At 38.5% G+C, this 12,813-nt stretch overlaps 1 protein-coding gene across 6 annotated transcripts in view; it reads left to right on the forward strand.

Annotated features, from left to right (window-relative positions):
• Rabgap1l (RAB GTPase activating protein 1 like) overlaps positions 1-12,813 on the forward strand; it is a 659,411-nt gene that overhangs the window by 560,743 nt on the left and 85,855 nt on the right. The window contains exons 1-2 of one of the 6 annotated variants that reach the window (XM_057769687.1): positions 3,094-3,202; positions 4,768-4,965. The exons of the other annotated variants lie outside the window; for them this stretch is intronic. Of the exons in view, the coding sequence (XP_057625670.1) occupies positions 4,855-4,965 (111 nt within the window). The 5' untranslated portion in view covers positions 3,094-3,202; positions 4,768-4,854. Of the gene's footprint in view, positions 1-3,093; positions 3,203-4,767; positions 4,966-12,813 lie in introns of those variants that run through there. 6 annotated transcript variants of the gene reach the window in all.

The raw sequence follows: 12,813 nt of genomic DNA on the forward strand, positions 1-12,813 counted from the left end.
TAATTTGAATGGATTTGCTGTGGATTTTAGTGTTTTAATTGAGGCAGAAAGCCGAATTATTAGGGACATTCTTTCCTCCCTTGCACTCTATCTCACCCTTTCTTTGTGGTAAGATGCAAATGAACAGTAGGGTAGCCAGGGAGCCTGTCAGGCAGGTATTTTCTTCCATCTGCTTTTCTTTTCTCACTAATGCCATGGGCTTGGTTTTTTATGTTTACTGAGGTTTTAGATTTGCTCAGCAGTGGTTTTAGATTTGCTTAGCAGTTGCTAGCAAAGATAGGAAAGATAATGAGCTGAATGGCTGGAATTCAACACAAGAATAATGGTTTTCTTTATTTTTGCATAATTTTAAGGAGAACTAAGGTTTTTCTTCCCTTTGTCCTTGTACTTTTCCACTTAGCGTCAGTGGACTAATTGAAATTACTAGTTCTCTAGGAAGCTGTCTTGTTTCTTCCTAGTGTTTCCTCATTCACATTGTTTTGTAGCTTTTGTTCTGGACTTGCAGCACTTGAGATTTTTGATGTTCACTAAGTATAGATAGAAATAATGGGTTTTGATGTTTAGCAAGAATTCATCATTTTACCTCTGTTTTTCTATATCAGCCCTGTGGAGTTTTGTGGTTTGGGAGATTCTTTATCATTAAGTCCCGAACACCTAATGCGTGTTTGTGCCCTGTTGAAACCAGGTGTGAGGGTCACTAAGCAGGAGCAGCAGTTTTCTTCAGGGCATTGCATGTGCACATGAACACTCAAACCTCTGCTCTCTGGGCTATATTTCTGCCTGGGTTATTTTGTTCTCCTTTCCATTTGACCTGATTTAATGGCCATCATGATGATCATGTGCAGCAGGTAGACCCTGACACAGGGAAGAGTCTTTGCAGCCACTCTCATGAGGTGAGAGAACTTTCTTCTGAGTTGGATCATTTTTAATATATTTGCTTCTTGGTGAATAACAAAGTTCTGTTTTCACAATACAACTCTTGCTGCACTGTGTTTGGAGAGAACACAGACGATAAAAAGGTCATCAGAGTCAGGTTTTTCCTACTTTTCATTTTGGCTGTACCTGTTTCTGAATGTGTCTTTTCAGAATAGATGCTCTTGGAAGACCAGGCTATGTTATTCAACTCAAACATATTTAGTGGGAAACAAGTGTGGTTTTGCTTAAAAAGTATAGTTTTAGAACTGTGACTTGGGGGGATAACAGGCCTTAGAACAAATGATCCTCCTCAGTGTACCATCTTCAAACCATTTCAGATTCAAATCTGTGCTATGAATATATGCATGGAGAAATATTAGTGCATACATGTGGGGGAGTATGAAAGTAGAAAGGACTGTGAGAAAGAGGGAGATTCTAAGGGAGAGAGCAGGAGAGAGAAAAAGGATGCTAATGAAATATGAAAGCAAACAGTGGGAAAAAAGAGACCAGCAACAGCCTGGCAGGGGCGGTGTGGTTGGTAGTGGGGGAGGGGCATAATTAAAAATAAAGCATAATGGCATATGTAGTGAAAACCATAATGAAAATCCTTGTTTTTTGTGTTAATTAAAAAGTTTGGTGATTAAATTTTAGTGTTTTAAAAATATTAAAACATTTGGAAAAAATTCAGATTATCTTTTAGTTACTCTGGCTCTAAGCAGAAAGTCTCTGAATGCATCAAAATTGCTTTTTCATTGAGTCCCCTTTTCATGGTACAAAGACTTGATATTAGAAAGCCTCAAGTTAGCTACAGAGTAGACTGCATTAATTGAAACACATAGCAACTCTGGGGACTTTCTTAAAACCTAGATTTCATGTTACCCTAGCTTTTTACTCTGTAGAGATTAAAAGGGCATTTACTCTTTGAAATTCCCCTCTTAGCCCATTAAGTGCAAGAAAACGAGACACATTGCTTTTGCTTTTCCTTACGGGGGGGGGGGGGGGGGGGGGGGGACACACGGGACTACTTACTGATCTGGTCTGTCCCTCTCAATTTACATGACCAAGAGGAAACTGAAACCTAGCTAAGTTTAAATCACTTGCCCTGGGATAGACAGCTAGCTGGTTCCTGTTTGAACTGGGGACTTCTGTTTGCCAGAAGTGCCTTGGTTTCTGCTGCCTGTGGATACACAGCCTCTCTAAGCAGTGGTGTCCTCAGCACTTGCCATAGTCTTTGGTCACAGGTAATTCTCTACCCACACTGCCATTTCTCCCACTCAGTGGCATGCTTTGAGGTTCAGATTTTCAGAAACTCAGGGAGATGATCCAGTGGGCAGGTGGATGGGTGACAAGACGGACGTTCTGTGAAAGTAAAAGCCTAGGTTTAGACATGACAGTGAACAAAAGGTCTGAGGTTTGGGGGGGGGTTAGCAGAACTCTCTAGAGACAGTAGAAAATGAATTGGAAAAGAGGAAAAAAATCAATATAGGAACAAGTTTTTTCTAACAGTTCTTGAAGAGCATGCTTTTTGTTTATATAAAGAAAAAAGTAGTTTTCTCCCAAGACCCAGAATGTATATTTTAAGAAATATTTAAAATGGCAATAATAATAATAAAGAAAAAAGAGGATGGAGAGAAGGAGGTTAGAAATTATAGTTAGTTGTTGCTCAAGAAAATCTAAGCACTAGGTGGACATGGAGACATTTTTGATTTAGAAAGGAAATGTGGCTGTTAGATTCTTTAAGGAATTAAGTCAAGAACTTATAGAATTTTTTGTCTGAGCAAACCATTTTGGTTGTTTTTCTAAATCTATTTTTGCATGAATTTTGATACTTTTGATCTTATTAATTTAATACGTAGCCCCTTTAAGGTGCGGTGTTCTGTTGTTTTCCCCTGTGCTTTTTTTCCCTTGGGATTGAAGTGTTCTTAACCAAAAAGATAAGCTATTGTTTCTCTAAATGCGCTCTCTCTAAGCACAGAAGGGACCGCTCAAATGAGGTTAGAATTGCTGTTTGCCCCTGGGCGGTTGCCAGCAGGAAGAAAGGCATGATGGGAAGTAGTTTGGTTACCTTTCACAACAGGTGTCTTTGTCAGCGCACCTATTCAGATATCTGAGTGTGGAAGCACTGAGTCACCGCAGAAAGGAAAGTACGAAAGCAATTGCTCGGGCTTTCACATCTAGAGAGCCACGCTGCAAAGTAAAGCTCAAGTCTTTTGGCGCTCATGAATATGTGAAGAGGTTCACAGTATCTTTAAAAATACTACTGAACAGATAAAAAGGAATTTAAAAGGTATGAACAGCCCAGATAATTTATGATGCCTTGAGTCCTGATTATCACTTAATTTTTACTTGGCTAGTTATCTTTAAGATAAATGTACTGGGAAATTCTTAATGAAAATAATGCTCTAAAGACAAAGCTGTATTATGGGGGGAGGGGGAGGAAATGAAGTAAAAATGCTTTACTGGCTCCCGTAAGGGTCAAACACAGCTTGAAGCTGTTTTAATTATGAGAGTTTATTTAAGATATTGCATTTTCTGTTTAAGTAAGCCTATTAGACTTGGTCATTTCCTAGCCAGGGAAGTTTGCCTTTCTCTGAGCAAGTGCTTTTAATAATGAATGCTTAACAGAAGTTGCAGAATTTACATAGTCATATTTAAATGACACAAGATAACAGTAATCATGCTAATCTATAGAAGATGAAAATTCTTTAGGAAAAATACACTACATCTTGTTCTGACTTTTGTTTACCCAATTTTCACAAGCCAGTGAGTTTAAAAACATAATCCTGGTATTGGCAGTGAAGGGCTAAAGACTCCAACACAGCAGTGTTTCTTTTTGTTTTAAATAGACTAACAAAAGCACTTCTCAGTGCTATAGTACCGTTAACACTCGGCAGATACAGGAATCAGGTAACAGGCTTTTGCAGGAACTGTACTGTCTTCTGTCTTCATTGCTCAGTACTGTACTGGCTTATATAACTTGGGGGTTTAGGGAAATTTTCTTCTTGACACATAAAGCCTGTTTGCCATCTCCAGCTGTTCTCCAAAAACCACTTGTGGTAACTAAGGAGTGGATAGTTTGTGACTATTAGCTTGTTTGAGTAATTAAAAGAAACCTCTAAACTTAAAAGGAAGAATATTTATTAAGGGGAGAAAAACAGTTTATACATGAGACTCTTCTGTTTCTTCCAGAATCACATCAGATATTTGTGTTATTTTAGTGGGAGAAAGGAAAATTATTATCAACTAGTATTGTTGTCCCAAATGAATTGTTTCCTTTTTTTATATTTTCATCCTTTTTTTTTTTTTAACAGAAATCCTCTGGGGAAAGAATTCTTTATTCCCCCTTCAGACTTCAGGAGATAAATTTAACAGCCCTAAGAATTCTATAAATTCTTAGAAATAATAATAGATTGTCATCTTTTTATTTTCTAAGAATAAGAAAAAATACACACTGATTGCTTTAAGAAAAATCTACTTTTCTCCCATAAGGAATCTTCATATAAATAACAATGAAGGAAGAAGATGAAATATTTGAAAATGTTTTAATTACCAAGGAGATAACATAAATTAACTTTTGTTTGGGGTGTTTCATATAGGATATTTCTAGTCAGGAAACTTCCCTTTATTTCTGTTTTTTGAAGTTTAAAGATTTCCCAAACCTGGATTTCTTCCTGTGCTGTGCTGAGAATGCAGACGGCGTTTATGGCGTACACTTCCTGCATAGATAAGAGACCACCGCCAGTTTTTCACTTAGGGTGAATTGCTAGGCAAGCCTTCAAGAGCAGCTGGCTTTTCTTTTTTTCCTCCTCTCTTTTTCTCTCTGGATTTTGACACTCAGCCCCTGGATCCCAGGTGGGCGTGTATACTGTCTGAGCTGCCCTAGGAGTTTTCCCCTGGATAGTCTGATCTGGAGCTGGGGAAGGAAGAGCAGCTGGCAAGATGATGGAAGAAATCTCCATTATGGTAGCCTATGACGCCCATGTTTTCAGCCAGCTGCATGATGAAGACTTCCTCACGAGCCTGGTGGCCATCAGCAAGCCCAGGTCCATGGTAGGTGTCTCCTTGCATACTACACTGTGGCTTCTCTTTTTCGAACACTATGGAGAGAGAGTTAGGTTCCTGTGAAGTAAAGAGAAGCACTGCTGTTGACTTTCTGTTACAGGCTGCAGCAAGGTCTGCCCGTTTTCAGCGGTTTTGTTGTATTATTATATGTCTATAGTATGTTTTAAATACTACTGTAGTGAGGTTGAGAAGAATTTTTTAATTTCAAATACCATTTTTCTTTGTGTCTTGTGTGACTGTTAGATGAAACGAGCTACAGTCTCATATATCCCATTCAGTCACTCTAAAGTAAATTGAGCTATCTAGAAATGAAATAGCTTTCAGGTCTTATATTATCCCCAAGAAAACTATGTTCTTATGTTTGCTGTCATCTTTTTGCTGGCCAGTGAGGCTCACACAGTGATCTGTGTCTCTTAAGCAAACTCTCTTAACTGTGCCTGTGCCTGTGCCCCTATGTGATGTTTAGCAATGGATTGCAGCAACAGAATAAAAAGTTTATCATGACTGTTCGACCTTACCAGTATGAAAACCCACTTCTCTATTTTAAGGCACAGGAATACTAAAAGTACGATGTGGCAGGTTTTTTGTTTGTTTTCCAAGTCTTAAGTTACCATGGAAAAGATAAAGGTCAAATTCTGGGTTGATTCAAAGAGACTTGAAGATTTTATCGACCAGATGCCATGTTTCTACATTGTTTAGCTGTTGATCTGAGTAAGGAATTCAAAAAAGAAAAGTAAAATAATGAAAGAGGAAGGAGGAACTGGCCTCCGATTAGTTATTTAATGATATTAATAAATTTATTTAATATTTGTAAGGCAATTTGATTATTTAAGAATAGTAACTCAGATATACTTTGAAGAATAATGAAAAAATTCTAGAGGATCCAGCAGAGCCAGCAGAGGGACTGGTCCTGAAGAAGGAAGTAGTGTTGTTGATAATGGCATCTCAGTGAGAGTTCATAGGGCTTCATTAGACTGCATTTCCACCATGATTTCTAGATGCACTTAAAAGTAGGTGAATGCAGCAACAGCAGAAGCTTAATATGTTTCTGGAGGTGTCTATTAAGAGAATCACCTGTCCAACTACATGTTTTATTAAAAATATATGTAATTTTTATTTTTTAATTTTTTTAGATCATTTTATGTGTGTGTTTGCATGTCTGTCTGTCTGTATACCATGTATGTGTCTGGTGCTCAGGGAGGTCAGAAGAGGGCACAGGATCCCCCAGAGTTATGGATGGCTGTTAGTAAACATGTAGTTGCTGGGAATCAAGCCTGGGTCCTCTGAAACAACAAATGTTCTTAACCGATGTGCCATCTTTCCAGCCCCACAATTTCTATTTTTATAATTATATACATTTCGTGAAGTTTATTGCCTACTGCAATACATGCTCAGTCAGGATGAGAAAGTCCTAGATACTTAAATTCCATTATATCCATTGATTTTGTAATAGTCCAAAAAAAAATGTTTTTTTCTTTTTCTTTCTCTCTTTCTTTCTTTCTTTCTTTCTTTCTTTCTTTCTTTCTTTCTTTCTTTCTTTCTTTCTTTTTGTGTGTGTGTGTGTGTGTGTGTATTTTCGAGACAGGGTTTCTCTGTAGCTTTTGGTTCCTGTCCTGGAACTAGCTCTTGTAGACCAGGATGGCCTTGAACTCACAGAGATCCACCTGCCTCTGCCTCCGAAGTACTGGGATTAAAGGCGTGCGCCATCACCGCCCGGCATTTCATTTCTTTATGATGGTTTTGCCAAGATCCTCTTAAGAGTCCGAACTGACTCTTCAGAAACTTAAAGGTGTTTTTCAGACCAAAGGGGAGAAGAAACAAAACCAGATTTGGACAGTGGGTGTAGCTCAGCCACAGACTACTTGCTGGTCATGTTAACCACCTTGACTTTGATCCTTAGTACCACAAAGGCAAACAAGCAAACAGTCCCACAGAGTGTAAGTGGAGAGGACAGAGGAGCTAAAGAAACAAACAGCTTCTGAGTCATGGGGAGCATCTCACTGCTCAACAAAAATGGGCATTGTATTCATGTGTGCGGAGAGGACATGCAGGGAGAGGGAAAATGGAAATATGAATGGCTGCATGACTGAATCTCAATGTGCTTTTCCCAAATTAATTCTATGTGTAGGTAATTTATGTATATTTGATGTAGATTTGGTTACTGACACAGAAAGTTTAATATAAGATGCATATACCAATTTTTTTATTTTTTTAATTTTTATTTATTTATTTTTATTTTTTCTATACCAATTTTTTAAATAAAAATTACATTTTAGTCAGATGTGTTAGTACCTGATTTTAATCCCAGTACTCAGGAAGCAGAGACAGGCTTCAGTGTAAGTTCAAGGGTAGCCTCATATACACAGTGAGACCCTGCCTCAAAAATAAAACAAATAAAAATTACACTTATTTATTTTGTGTGTGGGATGGTATGCATGTAAAGATCAGAGGACCACTTTTGGGAGCCATTTCTCTCCCTCCTCCCTGTAGGCCCTGGGGATCTAACTTAGGTCATTAAGATTTGAAGGCTTTACCTACTGAGCCATTTTGCCAGCCCTATACTAAATTTTTAAATAGTTTAGATATTGAGGTGCTTGTTATATAACTTCCTAAAGAAATTTAGATTCCTTTATCAGCTGTGATGTTTAAGATAATCTTTTGTAGGAGGTAATAGCTGATTTTGGTTTGTTTGGAAAAACCTAGAATAAATAGGACACACTGTTCACCATTTGATCTGGTTTACATTCCATATTGACTTTTTTTTTTCTGCTTTGTTTGAGATGGACCCTCAAAACAATATAAAAGAAGTTGTTAGGCTTTCTATAGTATAAACCAAAATGCCTCCAATTTGAGTCACTATTGTGCTTCAAGGAGGTCACACCCTTATTAACTTACTGGAGACTCTTCCAGCTGGGTTGACCTTTGAAAGAGATTTAAATGCTTAATATAGGATCAGGTCTTTCTCTGTAATTGGATTTTATTTCATAAGAGTAAATATGTTGATTCCTTAAATGGAAAAGATGTATGATTCCAAGGTGTGGACACTGAACCTTTTATTTAGAAGTGTGCACACACATGTGGAGGTTCAGAAGGTAACCTGCAGAAGTCTGTTCTCCTTTCATTATGTGGATCCCAGGAATTGAACACAGACTATCAGGAGTTCGTGGCAGGCACCTTCACCCACTGAGCTATCTGAAGGGTTTTTTTTTCTTTTAATAAAAATATAAATAAATTGACATGTGTAATGAAAATTTGGAAGTTAACTGGTATGTACTTAAAAAAAAAACCATACCACCACTTCCTCTCATGCATATACAAGTCTTTTAACCTAGCTGGGATGCTCACAGAAACAATCGAGGAACTCCTTGTGAATGGAGTGGCCAGCCTCTTCCACCTCTGCCTTTTCTAGTTCTTTTGCAGGTTTTTCTTTTTCCATGCAGCCTTGCTGTTTTGCCAGGTTGTCCTTGAACTCTTAGGCTCAAGTTAGTTAGGTAGCCTTTCAGTAGCTAGAACTGCCTGTATGTACCGCTACTATGTCCAGCCTCAGCTGTTTTTAATTGCCTAGTGTAAATGAAGGGGAAAGCCACACCTGGTACACTTATTGTATTACAGGGAAAGCTTTGAATATGTATTTAAATTCAAAATGCATGAGCTCATGTTTAAATAGTGAATAAGCCTAATCACTAATGCATACCCCAGCAGGCACAAATATTTCGAATTAAGTGTTACTTTGTATTCTGCTCAATTATTTCAACTTTCTAATTTATTGAGTAGTCATGAAAGGAATATTGCTTTTGGGTGTATGTTAATCATAGTTAATATGTAGAGTGGTTTAATGTTTGTTTTAATACACTGTTCTAGACACAAGTAAACTCTCTACCCTTCAGATTCTTCTTCCCCCAGTATTATAAGAGAAGGGACCAAAGTCAATATTTATGAGACTACTATTAGATATTAGAGGTAGAGCCAACTAGAGCAGTGGTTCTCAATATATCAGATAGCCTTCATATCATATATTTACGTTACAATTAATAACAGTAGCAAAATTATAGTTATGAAATAGCAACAAAATAATTTTCTGTTTGAAGTCACTATAACATGTGGACCTGTATTAAAGGTTGCAGCATTAGATTGAGGACCACTGACTAGAGAGTAATTGCTACCCTTGAACAGTGAGGAAGACAACTCCAAAGGAAGGCTGGAACAGTGGGTTTGTCTTTGGAGGCTGACCAGGTGTTTGCTAGGCAAGGAAACAGGTAGAACCTTCGTGAGTAAGGAACAGCTTGTGCAGAGTCTGAAAGACTGACGATTGTTTAAGGCACTTTATTTTCAGGGAGAAAGATGAGGTGAAGAAAGGGTTTTACCACTATAATCTCAAAATGACCTGGAACTCACTGTGAAATCTAGACTGACCTTGAATTTGCAGCAGTCCTCCCACCTCCGCTTCCTGAGTGCTGGGATTATAGGTACGAGCCACCATACCTGGCTTTGTTAAGTAAAATACTTTGAAGTTACATTATCTTTTGGGCTGAGGAGTTAGCTTAGCCAGTAAAGAATCTGCTGTATAAGCAAAAGGATCTGAGTTCAGGCCCCAGTAATTATATGAGAAGGTAGGCATGATGGTATTCACTTATAATTGCAACACTGGGATAACAGGAGCCTTACTTGCAGAGCCCAGGTCCTAGTGAGAGACCTTGTCTCAGAAAACAAGTGGACAGCGCCTGGGGAACAACACCTGGGATCGACATTGACCTCTGGACTCCATGTGAACCCTCATACAGGAGCACACATACTAGTTAAAAATTGTTTTAGTTACTTGGGAGCCAGGCAGTGGTGGCACATGCCTTAATCCCAGCACTAGGGAGTCAGAGGCAGGGATCTCTGAGTTCAAGGCCAGCCTGGTCTACAGAGCAAGTTCCAGGTTAGCCAGGGCCACACAGAGAAACCCTGTCTCAGTGAAAAAAAAGAAGAGGAGGAGGAGGAGAAGAAGAAGAAGAAGAAAAAGGATAAAGTAAAGTTAGTTACTGAGTATCAGTTCAAGACTTTCCAGGAATTTACTGAATTTCTCTAAGCCTCAGTTTCCTTATGGAAGAAAAGAGGACCATCCTCGCTGGATTGCACTTGTAAAGAGCTCACCACAGTGAGAGCTCTTACCAGCTACCTCCCTTCTGAGAAAGGGTGTCTTTTCTGAATTTCTGAAGGAAGTTTAAAGTAGGAGTGAACTGAGTAGATAAGGTGTGGTTGGGATGTAGAAGGAGAGGACACATATGATAGGAGAAAGGACTGTTAGTTTGCACTGCTTGATTGAGGCATTAGTTCTGCAAGAAAATTGAAGCTTTCTACCCTGAAGATTGCATAAAAGATATGCTCCTTGAGCTCAGAATGACTGGAAGGCAATGTGGAACCAATAGTGGGGAGAGTGTATGAGCCCTTGTCTGCTGAGCAGACAGGCTCAGTTATATAAGCAATAATGTGGCAATAAATGGGCAGGCAAGAACCAGATGGCCCCAGGGGAAGAATGCAAAGGGCAACAGGATAAATACAGGTCAAAATTGTTGACAAGTGTCTGAACAATTGATAGTGGCAACATGAGTCAGGAGGTAGTCTTCACTTGTTCGCTAGTTCTTGCAGTGGATAGCTACAATCTTACTACTTAGGAAACTATAATGAAAAGAATAACTGATTGGGATAGATTGAAATTACTACAGGATTGTCTTGGTGGTAGAATAGGAAAGTTAGATATTGTCCGAGTTCACTTTCTATCATGGTGATAAACATCATGATCAGAAACAGTATGCAAAGAAAAGGATTTATTTCATTTTACAGTAATACTCCATCATTGAGGAAAGTCAGAAACCTGCAGGCAAGAACTGAAGCAGAAGCCATGGAAGAATTTTACTTACTGGCTTCTTTTCAATGCCTTGCTCAGCCTGTTTTCTAATACCACCCAGGACCACCTGCCCAGAAGTGGCACTGTCCACAGTGGTCTGGGCCCTCCCACATCAGTCATTAATCAAGTGTAAGATATATACACTTATCTACCTTATTTTCAATTGAAGCATTTTCTCAATTGAGGTTCCCTCTTCCTGGATGACCTAGCTTGTATCAAGGTGAAAAAACAGAACCATAACCAACACAGATATCAAGAATATATAAAGAAAAAGATGATCCATTTTGACTTTACCATGTCCTATACCTTGAAATTTAATATCATTCTGTCTCTGAAGGAGACTTGATTGACCAGTGGTTAACCTTGACCTTTAACAAAAGCCGCTTAACCATATAACACAGGCTTTTCTCTCTTGGCACTGGATAGATATTCCTAACTGACAGGTACCAAAATAGTACAGGACCAGCAACGGAAGGGGCCTCTTTCGGGGAACTAAAGTTTTCTGTTCTATAGATGGAAATTGAGGGTAAGCATTCTGCAGTTTCTTTCCCCTTAGTGGTTTGGCACATTACATTAAGCAAGTCAAATTTAAAAAAAAAATCATGGCAATTCCATATGCCAGAGATGAGGAAAATAATTAAAATCATTGCAGTTACTTCTAAATCATCACTGAATAAACATTTCAAATATTGACTAGAATCAAACATTATAAAGCCAATTAAGGTCATTCCATACTTCAAATTGTTTATGGAACATGTTTTATTCTCATTGTCATTAAGCATATTTTTGACTTGGCACCTTATATCAATTTCAAATTAGTCCAGGGAACCAAATCTTTCCTCATTTGATTTATCAGTTTTGATGAGTTAAGGTTCTTAGGTAGAATCCTGTATTAATTGAAACAAGTAAGGGAGTTTATTGCATGGACACCAAGGTGTGTCCTTTTAATACAAGGGCACACTTTAAGCTAGGCAGCAATACTGGGCCTGGTCTCATGCTGGCAGGCATCCTGCATTTCTTGCCATCTAATTAACTTCTTCCCTTGCATCCACTTTATTTATTTCTCCATCCCTGGGTTTTCTATCTTTCTCATTCCTGGGGCACAATACCGCTGCCATGCAGCACCTAGATTTATAGATCCGTTGTAGACTATGAGTAATGTTGCTGCCTTTGACTCACAGGTCTGTGTGCCTTTGGAGGGAAACTGATTCAGTAGCTTTAGGTAAATTGCGACGATACTGAATAGAATCCATGAGTGCATGACTGGAAATAGCAATGTTATTCTCAATAGCTCCAATCGAGACACGATCTAAAGATCCATCATGTGGTGAATGTCTAAACACACAGTGGTATATCCATACAGTCCACTACAAATACCAACTATAAATAAATACTGATACCTGCTACAATATAAAAGAAACTGACAAACATGAAACTAATAAATGGGTCTAGTCACAAAAGACTAAATATTGGATGATTGCTGACACTGGACATGAGATTGTGAAAGTTGCTAGTGAAGATACGTGGTGGACTGTTCTGTATATTTTGAAATTCTTTGTCACAATTTTTAAAAAGTTCCTAGTCACTTTTTGTTGATATTTCTAAAACACGGACTCTCAGTTTTCACCCGCTACTTTCTTGGCTGTTTTCTTTCTCTTTTTCCCTGACCTGGCCTGTAACATCCTCACAACATATACACACATGGAGTGTGTTGTGCTTCCATCTCAGTGGAGGGGACATTCCTGCCCTGCCAGCTCAATTTCTTCTTCTCAACTTTCTCTTTCACTGATCATCTACTCCCCTTTAGTCCAGACAAAGCTAGCTCTATGGGACTCTCAATGTGGGTCCTCCTTCTGTTCACAGATGACTTTTTTTTTTTTTTTTTGTAGTTTAGCATGCCAGAGGGCACAGAAAGAGCAAGCCTTCTTATGATTCTTCCTCTGAAA

This window comes from Chionomys nivalis, chromosome 5, assembly GCF_950005125.1.
Source record: "Chionomys nivalis chromosome 5, mChiNiv1.1, whole genome shotgun sequence".
NCBI lineage: Eukaryota > Metazoa > Chordata > Mammalia > Rodentia > Cricetidae > Chionomys > Chionomys nivalis.